Source organism: Heptranchias perlo, chromosome 2 (genome assembly GCF_035084215.1).
Source record: "Heptranchias perlo isolate sHepPer1 chromosome 2, sHepPer1.hap1, whole genome shotgun sequence".
Classification (NCBI taxonomy): Eukaryota; Metazoa; Chordata; class Chondrichthyes; order Hexanchiformes; family Hexanchidae; genus Heptranchias; species Heptranchias perlo.
This window is the reverse complement of record NC_090326.1, coordinates 127,063,030-127,084,902: the sequence shown is the minus strand read 5'-3', so window position 1 is coordinate 127,084,902 and position 21,873 is coordinate 127,063,030. Positions and strand designations below refer to the sequence as shown.

At 43.4% G+C, this 21,873-nt stretch overlaps 1 protein-coding gene across 1 annotated transcript in view; it reads right to left on the bottom strand.

The window, feature by feature from the left end:
* Positions 1-21,873, bottom strand: part of plxdc2b (plexin domain containing 2b) — a 390,151-nt gene that overhangs the window by 175,752 nt on the left and 192,526 nt on the right. The window contains exons 4-5 of the mRNA XM_068007092.1: positions 3,667-3,813; positions 2,994-3,063 (exon numbers count right to left, since the gene is read on the bottom strand). Coding sequence (XP_067863193.1) covers positions 2,994-3,063; positions 3,667-3,813 — 217 coding nt within the window. The remainder of the gene's footprint in view (positions 1-2,993; positions 3,064-3,666; positions 3,814-21,873) is intronic.

The following is a 21,873-nucleotide window of genomic DNA, read 5'->3' as shown; positions in this document are numbered from 1 at the left end:
ACATATTTTAAAATGAACATAGCAATTTATAATTTATTTATCTCAAATTTGTTTTTGACAATTTCTTTTAGATTAAATTTCACTCTAAATTCCTATCAACCTAATTGAGTTGCAACACTCCCAATATATATTTTGCAGGGTTAAGTGAAGAAAAATTACCAGAATGATAAAAATGTTTAAATAACCTGACAACTCCATCATTTATTTTTCTTTGTGAAGTAAGCTGCTGCCAATTCTCTGTGGACCAGTGCAATTTCACTTCTAAATTGCACACAGGACTCTGAAGATTGACAAGGCAGGGTCACTTCAAGGTTTAAGTTCTAACCATATGTGAATGAAAATAAGTGGCCTGAGGAATTATTCAAACTGTCTGCCAACTGCTGATAACCAGTCACTTCTCTGCCTGTCACTAAACCTTTCCTCATGGGGCACACAGGTTTTGTCACCAAACCAGTGTTATCGATTTTATTTGGATTATTATAAAAGGCCTAAAATGTTGTCAAATAGTAAGTTCAAATATGCATTGCTCCCACAGTCCACAATCAAAGCTTCCCTTCAAATTCTGACCACTGCAGCACTTCATAGAAACACCACAGTGACAGCGACATTGCATTAATCAGTTTGCTGACTGCTTTTATTAATCGGTTTAAAACTTCACCACGATTTATGACTGGCAGTGGTTTTACTGATCAAAGCAAAAACTCCACAGCCAATATTTAACTGTTAGTGTAATAACTCTCCAGAAAATGCTTAGCTTAAAAGGGGGCTTGTCAGGGTAGATGCTGAGAGGTTGGTTTCCCTGGCTGGAGAAGCTAGAACTAGAGGGCATAATCTCAGGATAAGGGGTCGGCCATTTAGGACCGAGATGGGGAGGAATTTCTTCACTCAGTGGGTTGTGAATCTTTGGACTTCTCTGCCCCAGAGGGCTGTGGATGCTGAGTCGTTGAATATGTTCAAGGCGGAGACAGACATGCTTTTGGACTCTAGGGGATCGGGCGGGAAAGTGGAGTTGAGGTCGAAGATCAGTCATAATCTTATTGAATGATGGAGCAGGCTCGATAAGCCATATGGTCTACTACTGCTTCGATTTCTTATGTTCTTAAAACAATTTTAAACCTCATTTGCATTAACAAGATTCATATTATAATAATTAGTGTGTAATGATGTACCATAGTTAAAGAACTGGATGAACAAGTTTCACATTAGTACAAGATTCATGCTGCCATTTCAATGTCCTGATAAAATAGCAACTACTACTTATTTTTCTTGAATTACATTTACTAGTAAAAAATGCAAACCTAAGTAATTAAAGTAGATTTATTTTCTTATCAAACATTGGCAATAGTTCATACTAGTGCCTGCTTTTTGCTACAGTTATATTCAACAAATATACACTGTCCTTACCACCACCAGAATCATTAAACATGAGGTTGGTTTACATGGACAACAGAAACCAGCAGTTAAGACCAAGCAGGATGTGATGTCCACAGTAATAAAGGAAAAACTCCAAAGATGCATAAAACACTTAAGAGACACTTAGCAGAGCAGCATCTGTGGAGCTGGCTCAGATTGACTTAACACTACATTGTGAAATGTCAAGAGATCAGGAAACCAATTGAAACCACTAGAGGTGGGTGGTCTTTTTGAAAGGTTGAAAATCTACCCCATAAAAAATAAGCCAGTTCTGATCAGTGTATAGTGTTTATCCACTGACTGTGGCTGAAAAGTACCCATTAGGCAATTACAGAATTGGGCTCAGTTGTGATGTCCCCCTTCCCTTGTAGTCAAATACCCGATCAACTTTAACGATCTTCAAAGCTAGCCATTTAGCTAGCAAGGTACTAGGAGCACTGCCAATATCTGTGGAACTGTACCACACTATGGGCTTGATTTTAAAACTAGGTAGGTTGGGGGCCATTGAAAATTGCCACCATTTCAGACCTGCCCCCAACCCGCCTACAATCCGCCGATTTACGGTTTTCGGGGGGAGGGGGGCGGGACAAGGGGCGGGCGGGACAAGGGGCGGGCGGCCAACTCGCTCCCAGGAGACGGATCGGGCCTTAAAGCCTTTCAAGGAGGCTTCAGGCCTCCATTTTTAACTAATTCCCCATATCAACCCCGGGTGGCCGGGATTCCCGGGCCTTCTGTTTTACGCCTCGTGAAAGGAGGCAAGGCGGCCCGAGACTGCAGGGAAGTGCATTTCTGGCACAGCTTGTGGGTCCGGCGGAGCAGGAGTGCTTCCCCCAGACCCAACAAGCCTATCTGTACTGACCCCCCCTCCCACCCCGATCATCCGAACCCGATCCTAATCATTTGTCCCCGACCCTGATCCTCTCCCCCCGACCCCGACCCCGATCGTCCGATCCCCGTCCCTCCCCCTCAGACTCAGAAAATCTCTGGTAGAATTTAAAAAATTTAATAAAGTATTGATGGTCAGCAAGAATATCCTCAAGACAAAGATCAAGATCAACAGCTACAACATTCAACTCATTTAAAACCTGAACCTGCACATGTTTTGTTTTGGAACACACATATCAAGTATGATCGTTTCTCAGTGAGGTGGAGTAGAGCTTCACATGGAGAAAAGAGATTGGTGCATCAGAAGACTGCTTTTCACCTCTCAGACCTGATTTGAATCTAGGATAAAAGTCTCACTTCTTCAAAGGCTGGTAAAAATTCTATAGGAGTGGATTTCCTCAGAGCTTCTCCCACTGCACCGCTGTAACTTTGGCGGAAACCCCATTTATGCACCTAAACGGGGTTTCCCCCAAGATTGTGGTGGTAAACGGGGAGAAGCCTTGAGGAAATTCGTCCCCAAAGTAAATTCTCAGTTTCAATGCACTGCCAATTGCCAATAGTATCAACATCAATACTGAAGGAAAAAAAAGGGGCATTCTGTCAATGTACGAGAAGGCAGTTTTAATTCAGCTCCTGTTGTTCACATGATTAACTTATCATCTGAAATTTACTGTTACAATACAAAAGTGACTTACCGCCAGTAGCCACAGTAATCTCTCTCAGGAAATGGCCATAAAATGGGAAATCGAAGGACAAATTGACTCTCTGTATGAAGCAATCAAATATATTAGTCAATAAAAGAAATGGCATTCATCAGATTTTTTAAGAGTATCATCATTAAACCTCATTTATGTAATTTTATAAAGATGAGTAGTGATAGGAGCTGGAACTGGTGCACTGTTAGAATATATTTAGCCGACTGAAGATGAGAATTGTAGCATATTTGCACAATACAGATAACTTACTAAAAGAACTGAAACCTTAGCTATAAAACATTTAATCGTACACTGTGCAGACTCGTCCTCTGCTCCACCATCCTTTAGTTATCAGGACTCTGCACTTTGGAATTCTATTCCCAAATCCTTCCACCTGGCTACATCTCTCTCCACCTTCAGAAGTCTCATCTTTCACCATGCTTTAGGTCACCTGCCTTGGGGCATCTTGCTATGTTAAAGGCACCTTATAATGATATATGTATATGTACAATGAAAGAAATTAATTTGAGTTTAGCCTACCTGTAAAGAAATGTAACCTTTCCTGCACTGACCCTGAAACAATGTGATCATGTGCTCGAAATGAATCAGCTAAATTCATCAAATCAATTTGGAGACTTGCTTTATTTGATTTTAATAGTTACATTACACTTACTGCAGCTTGTCGGTGGGTGTTTGATAGGATCCCATGAATCTTCACTTTATCTTTTTCCATTTGATCCATGTTTACCCATAGTTCCCTAGTTACTGGGTCTGTTGGCCCATATACTCTTGATGTATAGTAGTTATGGTCTGTGTTTTCCTGCAAATAGATGAATAAGATTGGCAAATATGATTTTTATAACATGAAAATCCAATGCTATCTATCTTCCAGGTGTGATACAATGCTTCAGGGTTGAGTACTGGATACTTGGGCAAGGAGGAGAAAACATATTTAGAATTAATTTGAAACCAAAGTTATTTAATAAAGAAAGAACATGCGTTTAAATAGAACCTCACCACTTGCTCAGAATATCTCAAAGCGCTTTACAACCAGTGAATTAGTTCTCAAGTGCAGTCACTTATTTTGTAGGCAAATGCAGCTGCCAACAAGGTCCCATAAACAGTAAATGAGATGAATAATCAGTTAATCTATTTTGGTGGTGTTGGACAATTCCCCATTCTCCTTTAAATAGTACCATGGGACCTTTTATATCAACCTGAACAGGCACATTTAACAACCTTGGTTTAACATCTCGCTCAAAAGTCGGCACCTCCAACAATGCAGCACTCCCTCAACATTGAATGAAATGAGATTATATACTACATGTCCTCGAGTGAGGCTTGATCCCACAACTTCCTGATCTAGAGACAAGAGCGCTCCAACTGAGCGAAGCTGACACAAATAATGTGACTTTATTTTTTTCATCATTATTAGTCTTTTGGATTTGGACAACATTGGCAATGCCACATTTATTGATCATTGCTGGCTGCCCTGAGAAGGTGGCGGTGGTCCTTCAGTGACCATTGAGCCATTTTTCTCAGGGTTTCCACTGAATTTACGGTGGACAATTCGGAGAGTCCCCATGGAAAATCACTTCCCAGGAGTCACCAGTGAAGGACCTTGGTGTACCACTTGGATTTTTACAACAGTCCAGCATTTTTCATGGTGACAGTCCAAAATGATCAGATTCATTGAATTCAATTCTCAGAGAGTTGTACAGCTGGAGGAAGTTACAGAGATAGGGAGGGGCTGGGCCATGAAAGATGAGAATTTTAAATTCAAGGCTTTGGGGGACCGGGAGCCAATGTAGGTCGAGGGCTGGTGTGATGGGCAAGTGGAACTTGGTGTGGCACAGGATATGCAGTTTCGGATGAGTTGAAGATTCTAGAGGGTGGAGGACGGTCGTGGCCAGAAAAGCATTGGAACAGTCGAGTCTAGAAGTGACAAAGAATTGGATGAAGATTTTAGCAGAAGATGAGCTGAGGCACAGGCGGAGGTGGACGATGTTACAGAGTTCTTCCAGTCCTGACGATAGGTCACTGAAACATTAACTCTGTTTCTTTCTCCACAGATGCTGTCTGACTTGCTGAGTATTTCCAGAATTTTCTGTTTTTATTAGAGTTAGAAGTAGGTAGTCTTTGTTACTTAGAGGATATGGGATTGGAAGCTCATTTCAGGGTCAAATAGGATGCCAAGGTTGCAAACCTTGGTTCAACCTAAGACAGTGGTCGGGGTATAGAATCAGCATGGTTACGGAGTTTGTGGTGGGGGTCGAAGGTAATGGCATTAGTCTTCCTATTGTCTAACTGGAGGAAACTGTGGCTCATCCAAGACTGGATGTCGAAAAAGCAGTCTGACAATACAGAGGCAGTGGAAGGGTCAAGAGACATGGTGGAGAGGTAGAGCTGGTGTTTGCAGCATACCTGTGAAACCTGACTCCATGGGCATGATTTTAGCTCGGAGCCTGGAACCCAGCACGTGCGGAAGTCAAGTGAGTGCGTCACATTCTGCAATCGTAACTCAATTGAAGGTAAGTATTTGTGCTTCTGGGTTTCCCACGCGCCAGGCACCAAATTGACAGGCAGGCTGCCTGTCGGGAGGGAAAGGAGCCATGAATCGGAGAGAAGGGAGGGAGAGACAGATCATGGACCATGGAAGAAATCAGAGGTTGGGGGGATGTGGACAACATCAGATGGGCCTTGGAGAAGATTGGGGGGTCCACCACGGGAGAGGCGGGAGTCCAGCATCGGTGGGGGGGGCCACCATCGGAGGGGGGTTGGCCGATCGCGGGGGTCCTGTCGCACTAGGTGAGCTTGTTGGGCCTGGATAAAGCACTCCTGCTCATCCTGGTCCACAAGCAGTTCAATAAAGGCACTCACCTCATGGATCCGGCCCTTCCCGCCTGCTTTCACCTGACGTGAATCAGAAGCGATGGGAAACCCGAACATGTAAGGTTAAATTTGTTTTACATTTCTAATACACAAAAAATTAAGTAACTCAATTATCGCAATGAGGTACACTGCCCTTTAGGTATTGGCCCACCGGCTTTAAGTGGGGACGGGACTTCCGGTTTTCTGTTGCGCACACATCCTAACGCACCAGGGTTAAACCCGGAAGTGGGCTCGTTGGAGCTGGGATGTGGTCCCGCTGAATTCAACAATTTTTGCTACCCACCCAGCCTCAGCCTACCCATTCTTGGGGGTTAAAATTACCCCCCGTGTCTTTGTATGATGTCGCCAAGGAGCAGTATGTAGAAGTGGGAGATTATTGCTGCTTATTTATGTTCCTCGGCAGCCTTTTTGTAGATGCACTAAAAAGTGATAACAATTATGTTTACCCTTAACATTGAGAAGGAATATAGAAAAGAAGCAAATTAAATCAAACATTACATCTCAATTGAAGTCAATTTAACCCTGTAAGTTTGACCAGGAAATCTAACTCTTCAGGACTATAGTAATAGACATGAATTATTTTGGTAAACTGATAAAACAAACACAAAGTCAATTCACACTGCTATATGTGGAAAGCACAAGGCCACATCAAAGCACTACTTCTGTTCTATTCAGCGGGATTGATTGCTCTATCAATGAATATTAAAAGGCATCTGGGTCTCCATTGACAGTCACAATAAGCAACAAATGCTGTAATTACAATTTGTAATTTAGCAACCAGGCATGTCATCCTTGTGATGTTGGGCATTCTTCTACACAGAGATGTGGAGCAACAAACAAGTGAGTTTTAATAATACAAAATATCCCACTGCAGCTCCAAGCTTGTCTGCACCAGATCCAGTGCAATAAGTGTGTGTAGTCTTGTAACCTAAACAACCCCACATCTCTTTATCTGAGAGAATTTTCTTTCTTTCTTTTCTAATTGAAGCTGTGCAAGATTTACAAAAATCTCTTTCCAGCATTCAGGACTACCAAAGTTATAACATTACTAGTTCAATTTATGCACATCTTCACTCCATGTTGCTCCTAATTTATGAAGCCTAAAATATCTTTAACCCAGTTGGAAGCTGACACCATCAGATCAGTCGTCCAATTTACGCACCGCCCAATTTTACTTTCCATTGAAGTCCTGAAGTGACAGATTTGATAAAGGGAATGCTGCAGGGGTAAGTTGCATGGATTTTCAGAAGGCATTTGATAAGGTATCTCATTAAAGGTTTGTAAGAAAAATTTAGGTGTGTGATATAAGACGAAATTTTGGGAAAGAAGATCAAGGAATGGGAGTATGGACTCTATGGAAAGATCCCGAAGTGTATGGATAAACAGAAAGACTTTGGGATTCAAATATATAATTCCCTGAAAGTGCAAATAGGTAAAGCCACAAAAAGGCTAGCAGCATTTTGGGAATGTTTGGTATCACAGCCATTCAGGACAGGTCAGTTTGTCTAGAATACACTACTGGAAAGAAAATCAATAGCAGTCTTCTACTGCTGAAAAACAACTGCAGCTTTATAAATCAGATTTCTCCACAGTAGAGCAATACATTATTCAGAAGACTGAACAGAAGATTCAGTTGATGAAAAAATCAAAGCAAATATTCTCATTTTAAGCACGCGTTTGTTTTTGTTCTTCTCTAGGCTGAAATCAAAGTTTGCCATTTGCAATTCTCCGGCCCAATGAGGAAGGAGGCATTGCTGGAGTTGGTTCTAGGGAATGAGGTGGGCCAAATGGAGCAAGTGTCAGTGGGGGAGCATTTAGGGAACAACGATCATAGGATCATAAGGTTTAGAACAGTTATGTAAAAGGAGATGGACCACTGTGAAGTGAAAATACTCAATTGGAGGAGGGCCAATTTCAATGGGATGAGAACAGATCTGGACCGGGTAAATTGGAATCAAAGATTGGCTTGAACAGTGGGCAACAGGAGATGGTTTTGGTACAGTCTAGGCACATTCCCATGAGGCAGAAAGGTAGGGCAACTAAAGCCAGAGCTCCCTGGATGACAAAAGAGATAGTGAGTAAGATGAAATGGAAAAAAAGGGACGTATGACAGATGTCAGGTTGATAACACAAATGAGAACCAGGCAGAATATAGAAAGTTCAGAGGTCAAGTGAAAAAGGAAATAAGAGGGGCAAAGAGAGAGTAAGAGAATAGACTGGTGGCCAACATAAAAGGGAGTCCAAAAGTCTTCTACAAGCATGCAAACAGTAAATGGGTAGTAAGAGGAAGGGTGGGGCCGATTAGGGGCCATAAAGGAGATCTACTCATGGAAGCAGAGGGGTTGGTTGAGGTACTAAATGAGTACTTTGCATCTGTCTTCATCAAGGAAGAAGATGCTGCCACATCTCAGTAAAGGAAGATATAGTTGAGATACTCGGGCTAAAAATTGATAAAGAAGTACTTGAAAGGCTAGCTATACTTAAAGTAGATAAATCACCCGGTCCGGATGGGATGCATCCTAGGTTGCTGAGGGAAATAAGGGTGGAAATTGCGGAGGTACTGGCCATAATCTTCCAAACATCCATAGATACAGGGGTGGTGCCAGAGTACTGCAGAATTGCAAATATTACACCCTTGTTCAAATAGGGGTGTAAGGATAAACCCAGCAACTATAGGCCAGTCAGTTTAACCTCAGTGGTGGGGAAACTTTTAGAAACGATAATCCGGGACAGAATTAACAGTCACCTGGACGAGGGTGGATTGATTAGGGAAAGCCAGCATGGATTTGTTAAAGGCAAATTGTGTTTAACTAACTTGATAGAGTTTTTAAATGAGGTAACAGAGAGGGTAGATGAGGGCAATGCAGTTGATGTGGTGTATATGGACTTTCAAAAGGCGTTTGATAAAGTGCTGCACGGTAGGTTTATCATCATGATTGCGGCCCATGGAATAAAGGGGGCATTAGCAACATGGACACAGAATTAGCTAAGGGACAGGAAGCAGAGTGCAGTGGTGAACGGTTGTTTTTCGGACTGGAGGGAGGTGTACAGTGGTGTTCCCCAGGGGTCAGTGCTGGGACCACTGCTTTTCTTGATATATATTAATAATTTGGACTTGGGTGTACAGGGCACAATTTCAAAATTTGCAGATGACACAAAACTTGGAAGGGTAGTAAACAGTGAGGAGGACAGTGACAGACTTCAAGAGGATATAGACAGGCTGGTGGCATGGGCGGACACGTGGCAGATGAAATTTAAACAGGCCCAACAAGCTCGCCTGCACGATCGGAACCCCACGATCGGCCCGCCATGGTGGACCCACCCGATGGTGGCATCCCCCTGACGGGGACTTCCCCCACCTTCACGTCCGACCCCTCCTCCACGTCTTCTGGCCGCATCCACCAATCTTTTGGCTGCCAGGCGTGAAACCCGAAAGAAAAATTTATTGCCCTGATTAAGGTGACCCGCCAACTTTACTTCCGGGTTTCATGTCCGATTATCTTCTTCCCCGCTCCCTTTCCGCCTCAACGGCAATTGATACTAGCTCAATTGCTAAATTTAAATCTGAGATAGATAGCTTTTTGGCAACCAAAGGTATTACGGGATATGGGCCAAAGGCAGGTATATGGAGTTAGATCACAGATCAGCCATGATGTTATCAAATGGCGGAGCAGGCACGAGGGGCTGAATGGCCTACTCCTGTTCCTATGTTCCTATGTTCCATGTAAAAATGATGCCCATAGAGTACAAAAGCAAGGAAGTTATGCTGAACCTTTATAAAAGACTGATTAGCCCTCTGCTGGAGTATTGTGTTCAATTCTAGACATCACAATTTAGGAAGGATATCGAGGCCTTAGAGAGGGTGCAGAAGAGAATTACTAGAATGGTTCTAGGGATGAGGGACTTCAGTTATGTGAAGAGACTGGAGAAGCTTAGGATTGTTCTCCTTAGAGCAGAGAAGGTTAAGAGATTTGATAGAGGTGTTCAAAATCATGAATGGTTTTGATAAAGTAAATAAGGAGAAACTGTTTCCAGTGGCAGAAGGGTTAGAAACCAGAGGACACAGATTTAAGGTGATTGGCAAAAGAAACAGAGGCGATATGAGGAAATTGTTTTTTACGCAGTTTTGTTATGATCTGGAATGCACTGCCTGAAAGGGTGGTGGAAGCAGGTTCAATGATAACTTTCAAAAGGGAATTGGATAAACACTTGAAGGGAAAAAATGTATAGTGTTTTTGGTAAAGAGCAGGGGAGTGGGACTAATTGGATAGATCTTTCAAAGAGCCGGCATAAGCACAATGGGCCAAATGGCCTCCTTCTGTCCTGTATCATACAATACTATGATAAATTGCTTCCCACTCTTACTGGCAATTTGCAGAGCAATGTAGGCATAGATTATTGTTCTTTCAACTTCACTAGATCGAAATCCTGGAATTCCCTACTTAACACCATTGAGGGAGCACCATCACAACAACTGCAGCAGTTCAAGGCAGCAGCTTCCACCACCTTCTCACAGCAACTAGGGATGGGTAATAAATGTGACAGTTCTGGCCTCACTTACATCCCAAAAATAAAAATAAAACAAAAAAAGCTAAACTTAAGCAGCAATAGTTATGACAGTGGAATACCTAATTGTCCTAAATGGACATTCTTCATTCAGTTTTAATTGGATATTCCAATGCAAGACAACAGTGCTCTTATTAGATCCATGTGCTCTAAAATTTAGGTCTGCTGGTTCTTAATGATACACGTTTAGTAGTTCTATAGCTATCTGACCACCTGTAGTCCAATAAAATTAGTCAATAACATGATCTTAACAGGTCCTTCACTATGTCAGGTTTGTATCAGAGTGAAGGTCATACAACCTGCCCCACTATATTGCTATTAAACTGCTGTGAAACTCGTCCCCTTGGCTGTCACTTTTATTTTATATCGAGGAGCAAACATATGGCTTGACTGAATCTGGGAAAAGCATCTGATCACCCAACTCCTTAGTGGTCACAAAGGACACTGAATGCAGTGACTTACAAGTCAACACACTGACAACTTTGTTTTGATTTTGTGCTACTGAGTTTCAAACATTTCACTTGCATAGAGTTTGCATTGCTCTGACCGATAGATTGAGAGAACATGCTTAGCAAATTCATTCTGGGTACCAATGGAAATGTACTTATGTGTACAGCTCTTAAAGGCGCATTCATATTACAGTTGGAGTCCCAGGAGAGTGGTGTTCTACAAAATTCTACCCCACCTCCCCAATGACTTATCAGGATACAGTATATGAGTAATTTGAGACATAAGAACATAAGAGATGGGAGCAGGAGTAGGCCATTTGGCCCTTCGAGCCTGCTCCGCTATTCAATGAGATCATGGCTGATCTGATTCTGGCCTCAACTCCACTTTCCCACCTGTTCTCCATATCCTTTGACTCCCTTGCTGATCAAAAATTTGTCTAACTCAGCCTTGAATATATTCAATGACTCAGCCTCTGGGGCAAAGAATTCCAAAGGTTCACAACCCTCTGAGAGAAGAAATTTCTCCTCATCTCCAACTTAAATGGATGACCCCTTATTCTGAGACTATGCCCCCTAGTTCTAGATTCCCCTATGAGGAGAAACATCCTCTCAGCATTTACCCTGTCAAGCCCCCATGACATGTGGCAAGTATAGCATGCTTGGGGAGAAATAGGTGACTTTGGACCTATGTTTCCTAAAGCTCTCCACCACTGGGGTATTCCTCGCGTCATGTCTGTGTCAGTTGTGGACTAATTGATGGAAGTTGATTGCTATGATTGATCAACAACCCCATTATCATTGTATCGAGCGACATCCAATATAGTAGAAGGTGAACTAGATAGACTTTGGTCTTTTCTCGTCCAGCAATTCCCATGATCCTATGAAAACTGCAGGAGGCGGCGTGGGGGAAATCAGCTGTCCTCGCACCAATGTAAGTACCACAGGCTGAAACTGGCCCATTGGGAGATGGAAATGGAGAGCAACCCTCAATCTCACAGCCAAGAACACAGTTCACATCAACTTCCCAGTCTCTTTACACGGGGATTGTACAAAGATGAAGCACTGGAATAGGAGGTTGAGCACAGCACACACCAACTGTTAGGAAGGGGAAGTACTGTGGTGGCAAGTAGTAGGGAGAGAGACATTTCTTCCTCCTTCGTTTAAAAAAAAGTTGTGTGCATTATTGGCTGAGTTAGCAGAGTATCATTGCAGAGGTGAGGGACAAAAACGTGCAGACCGTATGTTGCTGGGAGAGAAGGGGAGTGTTGTAGGAAAAGTTGGGGCTTTGCTTTTATTTTAGGGAACAAGGAAACGGCCTTTGGAGTGGGAAGGATGGAGTGCTCAGAAAAAGTGTACTGAACCAAGGCCTGTCAACGGTCTCACCAGCTATCAAAACACCTTATGGTGCTGCTTCCTCGAGTTCTTTGGCCTTTTCTACTTTGTTTGACAGCTGCTCTTGCGAGGGCTTCTGCTGCAGCTCCTCCTTAAAGTGAATGCCTCGTTCGATTGCGAAGTTATGAAGAATGGAGCATACCACTATGATCTGGGCAAATTTGGATGGATAATATTGCAGTATGCCCCCTCACCTGCTAATCGTGCTTTTGATAATAGCCCTAGTGGAGGCCTGGCCTTATTATATTACCATGAACCAAGGCAGCAGTGGGTACCCATGATCCTATAGGAGTCTGCCCTTCACTTGCTGGGATCTGCAAAAACAGCTGATACTGTAGGCTGTCAAAACGAAGGCATCATGAATGCAACTTGAAAATCTGACAGTGACTTGCATGATGACATACAAGCTGCACATTGATAGATGATGTAAGGAGACATGGGTAAGAAAGAGTTAAAATGTAGAGTACGAACTTTAGCACACAGTGTATCAGTACATTAGTCCGAGGTTATCTAGTCACCAAAGCTGTTGGGCAAGTCTGGATTGGTTTTGGTCTGATAAAGGCATGCATCCCCAAAGGTCAGTGCTCATCAGCATGTATTAGCTCTAGAATTACCAGTTATTCAAGTAATGTTTGGGGCGATCAAAGGAACAATAACTGATTTAATGAGCCATTCAAAGTTGCATTGTGCTGGCCGTGTGTACTTAGACATGGAATGGCTTAATCTCCACCAAAGTAGCTTGGACCGGGAGAGAGAGGACATGGTACTGCTAGATACTAGCCCATTGAGACTTAATTAGAATAGTCTGGCAAACTCACGAAATAGATTCGGAGCATGAAAAAGTGGAATGCAAGATGTTTACATCTTACCCCTGTCAATCAATAGAGGTATTATAAAATTACCCATTATTCATATAGTCTGAGATTTAAAAGCACACTTAGATTAGTAACTTGTTAACAAAAGCTCATGGTCAAACAGCGATTAGGTGTATCAGGATAAGATAATAAATATAGGAAGGTAACTTTTGGTCAACTATTTAATGGAGAAGACATATTAGTTGTTACATAGCAGGGGTAACAGAAAGGTATAAAAGTAGTGAATTTAATGAGAATTTTGATTCGAAGGGTTCAATCAATCTGATAACGGAGCTCAGAACTATAAAGCGTTAAGAGTCCCCCACTGGCAGCTTGATTCCTACCCAGGATTGTAGCTGCAGATCCCCATGTAACAGGTCGCAGAGCTCTCTGACCACCTCCCTGAGGAAGCTAAACCTTTGAAGGCATTGTTCCTCTACATTAGAGAAAAGTCTTGCTGTACTGATACATTTTTCCAAGAGTAATAATAGACAGGTGCCCCTTTCCTTCTATGATGCCACACCTTCCTGGCATCCAAACGTGGCTTCTGTTTGTCCTCCTCCTCGTGCTCCAAACAGGAAATATATGAAGGTAGCCCAAAATAGACTACCAGCACTCAGCAAGTTCCACCTCCCAAGTACGGACAGTGGACAGACAGCGCACACTAGAATAACAGCAGCAGCAACTTGCATGAATATAGCGACTTTAATGTGCAAAAATGTTCCAAGGCGCTCCACAAAGGCATAATCAAAAAGAAACGGACACCGAGACAAAGAAGGAGATATAAGGAGGGGTGACCAAAAGCTTAGTCAAAGAGATGGGTTTTAAGGAGGGTCTTAAAGAAGGCGAGGGAGGTGGAGAGGCTGATGGGTTTAGTGAGGGAATTATATAGAGTGAAACCTAGTTGACTGAAAGCAAGGCAGCCAATGGTAAGGCAAATGGAGGGTGTTGCACAAGAGACCGGAGTCAGAGGAACAGAGAAGTGGGGGGGGGGGGCATCGTAGGACAGGAGGAGGTTACAGAGATAGGGAGAGGTGAGGCCATGAAAGGATTCAATCACAAGGATGAGAATTTGAAATTTGAAATACTGGGGGACTGGGACCCAACGTAGGTCAGTGAGGACGGGTGTGATGGACGAGTGGGACTTGGTATGGCACAGGATATGGACAGCAGAGTTTTGGATGAGTTAAGTTTATGGAGGGTGGGAGGCCTGCCAGAAGAACACTGAGGTAATCAAGTCTGGCTATGACAAAGGCATGAACGAGGGTTTCAGCAACAGATAGGCTGAGGTAAAGGAGGAGACGGTCGATGTTGCGGAGATGCAAGTGGGCAGTCTTTATGATGGAGAGGATGTGCAGTTGGAAGATCAGCTCAGGGTCAAACAGGATGATGAGCCTTCAAACAGTCTGATTCAGCCTGAGACAGTGGCCAGGGAGAGGGATGGAGTTGGTGGGGAGGGTATGGAGTTTGTGATGGGAGCCAAGGATGGTGGTTTTGATCTTCCCAAAGTTTAGCTGGAGGAAATCACAGCTCATCCAAGACTAGATGTCATCTAAGCACTCTAACAGCACAGAGGCAGCAGAGGAGTCAAGAAAGGTAGTGGCGGAGTCAAGAGAGATGATGGAGAAGTAGAGTTGGGTGTCGTTGGATTACATGTGGAAGCCAACCCCATGTCATTGGATGATATTGCCAAGATAAAGCATTTACATGAGAGAAAGAGTGGGGGAGCAAGGATGGAGTCTTAGGGATTCTGAAATGAGAGTGCAGGGTGAGAAGAAAAGCCGTTGTTCAAAATACTGTGGCTATGATTGGGTAGGTAGGAGTAAAACCAAGCAAGGGCAATTCCACTGGCTTGGACAACAGAGAAGGGGTGTTGGGGAGGATGGTGTGGTTGACTGTTTTGAATGTTGCAGAGAGAATGAGGAGGAATAATGCACCATGGTCAGAGTCCCCAAGAATGCTGTTGGTGACTTTGGTTAGGGCTGTGGGATAGGAATCAAACAGAGTTGCGGAAGAGGTGAGCATCGATCTGAGAGGTAGCGACTGTTGAGACATAAATGAGGGGAAGTAAACAAGGACACAGTGTTCTGTGTAAGAAAAAGTAACATCGTTCCAAAGCCAGGTGTTTTTTAATAGTGTTTGAGTGGCGAACAGAGACACTCAGTCTCTGCATATCAGATGGGTTTCGGGAGGCGTGTCTGAGTATAAGGAAAGCGAACATAAAAAGACCACACTTTGCTGTTAGCTCATAGTACAATACTGAATGAGATGTCTCTATTGTACCCAGAGACAGACTGAAATTAAAGAGTGCCTGTTCTACATTTGATTGTACTTTCTTTGTTCAACTGCTCTCCACACTGAACTTAATAAAAGAGTATAAGCCAAAAGACAAACTCACTCTTTCTTTGACAATTATTTTTGGCATTTAAGAAGACTCTCGTACATGTATTCTTTAACTTTGGACAGACTTTCTTTTAATTGGAAGAAGACTACCGTATTCTTTAACATTGGCGAGCCAGCCCTGGCATCTTCATGTGTGCTTTTCGAAAACACCTCGGGCGGTTGACACCGGACGGATAGTAAAGACCGACATCACCATGGACTTGAGCTGGACGAGCTCTGGGGGATAAATGGCCTACCATACCTACGGCTGAGTGCACTGGATACAGCAAAGGCTATGGGCCCCGACAACATCCCGGCTGTAGTGCTGAAGACTTGTGCTCCAGAACTAGCTGCGCCTCTAGCCAAGCTGTTCCAGTACAGCTACAACAGTGGCATCTACCCGACAATGTGGAAAATTGCCCTGGTATGTCCTGCCCACAAAAAGCAGGACAAATCCAATCCGGCCAATTACCGCCCCATCAGTCTACTCTCGATCATCAGCAAAGTGATGGAAGGTGTCATTGACAATGCTATCAAGCGGCACTTACTCACCAATAACCTGCTTACCAATGCTCAGTTTGAGGTCTGACAGGGCCACTCGGCTCCAGACCTCATTACAGCCTTGGTCCAAACATGGACAAAAGAGCTGAATTCCAGAGGTGAGGTGAGAGTGACTGCCTTTGACATCAAGGCAGCATTTGACCAAGTGTGGCACCAAGGAGCCCGAGTAAAATTCAAGTCAATGGGAATCAGGGGGAAAACTCTCCAGTGACTGGAGTCATACCAGCACAAAGGAAGATGGTAGTGGTTGTTGGAGGCCAATCATCTCAGCCCCAGGGCATTGCTGCAGGAGTTCCTCAGGGCAATGTCCTCGGCCCAACCATCTTCAGCTGCTTCATCAATGACCTTCCCTCCATCATAAGGTCATAAGGGGATGTTCACTGATGATTGCACAGTGTTCAGTTCCATTCGCAACCCCTCGAATAATGAAGCAGTCCGAGTCCGAATGCAGCAAGACCTGGACAACATCCAGGCTTGGGCTGATAAGTGGCAAGTAACATTCGCGCCAGACAATGACCATCTCCAACAAGAGAGAGTCTAACCACCTCCCCTTGACTTTCAACGGCATTACCATCGCCGAATCCCCCACCATCAACATCCTGGGGGTCACCATTGACCAGAAACTTAACTGGACCAGCCATATAAATACTGTGGCTACATGAGCAGGTCAGAGGCTGGGTATTCTGTGGCGAGTAACTCACCTCCTGACTCCCCAAAGCCTTTCCACCATCTACAAGGCACAAGTCAGGAGTGTGATGGAATACTCTCCACTTGCCTGGATGAGTGCAGCTCCAACAACACTCAAGAAGCTCGACACCATCCAGGAAAAAGCAGCCCACTTGACTGGCACCCCATCCACCAGCGTAAACATTCACTCCCTTCACCACCGGCGCACTGTGGCTGCAGTGTGTACCATCCACAGGATGCACTGCAGCAACTCGCCAAGGCTTCTTCGACAGCACCTCCCAAACCCGCGACCTCTACCACCTAGAAGGACAAGGGCAGCAGGCGCATGGGAACAACACCACCTGCACGTTCCCCTCCAAGTCACACACCATCCCTACTTGGAAATATATCGCCCTTCCTTCATCGTCGCTGGGTCAAAATCCTGGAACTCCCTTCCTAACAACACTGTGGGAGAACCTTCACCACACGGACTGCAGCGGTTCAAGAAGGCGGCTCACCACCACCTTCTCAAGGGCAATTAGGGATGGGCAATAAATGCCGGCCTTGCCAGCGACGCCTACATCCCATGAACGAATAAAAAAAAACTGTCAACAAATGTGCGACGGCTTTGTGAACCACAGGACTTAGGAAAAAGAACATATTTCACATGTGAGTAGTACGTAAATAAGAGTGTAACAAAGTTGTATAGCTTTATAACGTGATAGTGGCCAGGATACGACTATACTAGTTATACATCCTCTATAGCTTTCACGGAAGGGGTGGTTGTTGTATGGAAAATTTTGAAAGGAGATTGATCACCTCCAAATAAGCCAAATCCAAGAAGGAACAGGCTATTGTTGTACGGGAAAACTTTTAATAGGTTAAGTCAAATCCAAGAAGGAACATGCTATTTTACTGGGATGGCAGAAGAAGAAATAGGAAATAATGATGGCTAGATTCCATGAGGTTATGGACAAATTAGGAGAAACCAATTTGAAATCGGCCATGCAAAAACTGTAGAGCTGGTATCACGGAGACCAGTGCAAGCCCTACAAAAAAGAGCGGGGTTGCTGCTTAAGGACAGATATAACATTTTGGTCTTTCTTTGTTACGTGTACACCACGGAGGTGGTTGTCATCCTCAACTTGGCAACGCAATGTGAATCGTAACGAGGAAGGAATAAGCTGTCTGACAACAGAAAAAGTGCGGCATTGGTGCAACATCTTAGATGAGACTGAACAGAATGTTACTGACCGGGATATGGAGATGACCTGCCCGGGAATAGAGAATAACCCAAGTAAAAATGGACTGGAAGTCATTGAGTCAGGCACTGTGTCATAGAATAATGTCTTATATTCTTGACCTTTACATTTACCCAATGGTTTTGTTTTGCCAATGGATGTTGTTCGTAATAGTTAAACAGTTTTTTAGAAAGGAACAACTGCTCTCGAAGGCAATTGTGCATGAAGGTTTTTTGTTTACTTAAATCCGATCTAAAAAGGGGTTAAATGGCATTAGTAAACAATTGGATCCCAAATTTTATTAAAATAAATCTGGACATTAGATGGAAATATGGTTTGGTGTAAGGTGCGAAGAAGAGATACATGAGGAGTTTGTGAACTATCTAAGGACATTGGTTAGTGGGAATGAAGGAATCTGGAATGCCCCAGATACCTTTTGCTGTTCCAGGAATGGCTAGTCGGCTGTGATGTGCTGTTGAGCTCATCACTAGCAGGTGGCTTTACCCTGGATGAAGAATCCCCTAACTGTTCTCTACAGGTCGATCGATGGAACTCGGAGAACTGACATGGCATATTCGAAGAGAGGAAGATATTGCATTACACCATTTATGTGGTTTGTCAATCAACGTGACATTTTGCCTCACACCAACCGGGGATGACCAAAATTGGGGATAGATTATTGGTGCCTCTTGGGCCCCACAATGTCACAAAATAAATCCTTCACACAGAAGCCTAATAAGTAGTTGTGCATTTTGCCCATTCAATTCCACATGTTATCTCCAGTTTTAAATAATTGTATTAATTGTTTTAATTACTTTTTTGTGGCCTTATATTGTGTTAAGTACTTGAGAGAAGAGAGGGAGCAATAAAATTTTTAAAAGTGATGCATGTTGAGACATGGATAAGGGGAAGTAAATAAGGACACCGTGTTCTGTGTAAGAAAAGGTAACATCGTTCCAAAGCCAGGTGTTTTTAAATAGTGCTTGAGTGATGAACAGAGATACTCAGTCTCTGCATATTAAATGGGTTTTGGTAGGTGTGACCAAGTATAAAGAAAGGTAACATAAAAAGACCACACTTTGCTGTTAGTTTTTAGTACAATACTGAAGGTGATGTCTCTATTGTACCCAGAGACAGACTGGAATTAAAGAACGCACATCTACATTTGATTGTAGTCTGTTCAACTGCTCTCCATGCTGAACTTAATAAAGGAGTGTAAGCCAAAAGACAAACTCACTCTTTCTTTGACAAACAATTATTTTTGGCATTTAAGACTCTCGTATACGTATTCTTTAATATTGGATAGACTTCCTTTTAATTGGAAGAAAACTACCGTATTCATTAACAGCGATGCGTTTAAGAACCTTGGAGAGGAAAGGAAGGTTAGAAATGGGATGGTAGTAAGTAACGGCAGAGATTTTGTGGGTGGGTTTTTTTGAGGAGGGAGTGATGACAACGGCTTTGGAAGAGAGAAGAACAGTGCCTGAGGAGAATATAGGGGCCAAGAAGAGAAGAGAAAGTGATCACCCTTGTAGTCACAGGGCCTTTTCAAATGTATGGGTGGTGGTGTAATTTTCAGTGAGCCGCTAATGCTGCTGCTGCAAATGCTCTGATGGATGTTAGCAAGGATTCTCTGCATGTGCACCACCACAGTGTTTACAGACTTTGGTGCATGAGAGCTGGCTCAGGTTTGGCATTTCAAAATTGATCTAAAAATGCTCAATTTAAAGCAGTTCACATTTCTACTTTGGATACGGCCCTCATCAGTATTACACAGTTAAGCACAAGTGATAATTTTTTAAAAAATTTGTTCTTGGGATGTGGGCGATGCTGGGAAGTCTACATTTATTGCTCTGGGAGGGTGGTGATGGGCCTTCTCCTTGACTCATGCAGTTCTTGTGGTGATGGTGCTAGGTAGGAAATTCCAGAATATTGACCCAGTGATGCTGGAGAAACAGTGATATGTCCAAGTCAGGATAATGTGTAACTCGGAGGTGATGGTGTTCGCACATTCAAATGGTAATTAATACCCCTGTTACACCATAGTGGGGATTTTCACCATGGGGTGGATAACAGGGAAGAGGAGCCGGACTTCCTGCCTGGGAGTTGCCGTGGGAGGCCCAATCGATTTTAATGACTGGGCCTTATTAACATTTCTGGCCAGCCACCTTTCTCAGGGGAGCCTGGGGCAGCAGAGGCCCCAACATTCCTGCTCCTCATGGCCCCACAGAGACAAGTTTTGTACTTACCTTGAGGGATCTCTGCTTCTTCTCTGGAAAGTTTTACTGGCCACATGGTTGGCGCTCTAGCCAACAGGTCATTAGAATTACCTCAGGGACGTATCAGGGTGATAGGGCCCTGATTTGCATATATTTATGAGGCATCTGCCTGAATCAGGGCCTCAACCACCTGGTGCCAAAATAGCTGTGGGGTATTATCCCAGCCACAAAAGGCACTGCACACTTTCAACTATTCTGCCTGGTTTTCACAAGGGGGGAGTTAAAATGGAAGAGGTGTTGTACAGCTATTTTTGCAAAACTGTTCTGAAACATTTTCCTGACACCATTTAAAACTGCTCGGAAGCATATTCAACCAAGGCCAACTCCAAGTGGTGGTGTAACGATTTGTCAGTTGCAGAATAACTGCTGACGGGCATCTCCAAATACTAACAGTGACACAGCCTTCCTAATTTGCATCACACCACTGAAACTGAATTGCTTTCACATGTACAAATATAAAAAAGAGCAAGCACTATGTGATCTGAAGACTCATAAATGGATAGAATATCTTTTCTTGTTTATGACTGCGGTGAGCATGTGATTGAAATCTATCTGAAACTGTTTCACAAGCAAGTATGTTGCTGGCAAGGCTGGGTCTGTAGAAATTAGAGAATAGTGCCTTCTAATCTAATAGCAAGTGATTATTCAGGAAAAACCTAAGAATAAACATGATGTTACAATACAGGGTGTGCAGGCAGTAGATGCTCCATTGCCATCCTAGGTTCTGATACTTGTGCGACTGGCCACTATAACTGATTTAACCCATGAACATCTGTTTATGTGGAATCAGCTGGAGGCAGTACGAAACACTTATTGAACGATCTTGCAGTTAAATAGAAAAGAGCTTGTATTTGTAAAGTACCTTATCGCATCTTCAGGACATCTCAAAGTGACTCACAGCAGATGATTTACCTTTTGAAGGGAAGATGCTGTTGTTATGTAAGCAAACACAGCAATTTGCACACAGTGAAGTCCCACAAGCAGCAAATCAGATGAATGACCAGTTATTTTGGTGATGTTGATTGAGGCAGGACTGTTAGCCAGGACAGTGGGAGAGCAGCGTTTTCTTTGAATACTGCCATGGGATACTTTGCATCCACCTGAACAGGCAGATAGAGCCTCGATTTAATGTCTTAGCTGAAAGATAGCACCTCTAACAATGCAACACTCCCTCTGTACTGTACTGAAGTGGTAGCTGAGATTATGTACTCTAGTCCTGGAGTGGGGCTTGAGTCATAACATCCTGACTCAGTTTCGACATTCTCTCTGTTCAGTCCAGTGATTTTTTTTCTATTTCACTGCATTAGGTCCTTTTGATCTGGAAAAGAAGTCTGGGTGCAGTCCTACATTCTGGACCATTCCTTCACTCTCTAATTAGAGGTAGTATTGAGCTCTGTATGAGACAATAAGGTTTTACACTGCACTGGGAATGGAGACAAGCACCTGCCGCATCTCCATTTTACTCCAAGTGAGTGTATGAAATAAATGAGTGTACGAAACAAAAGAATTCCCAAACAAATCAGAACCAAGATACTGCACCAGAGGAAAATGTTATTGTTAGAGCTCAATTATGGGAATTATCATAGACAAAGCACGCT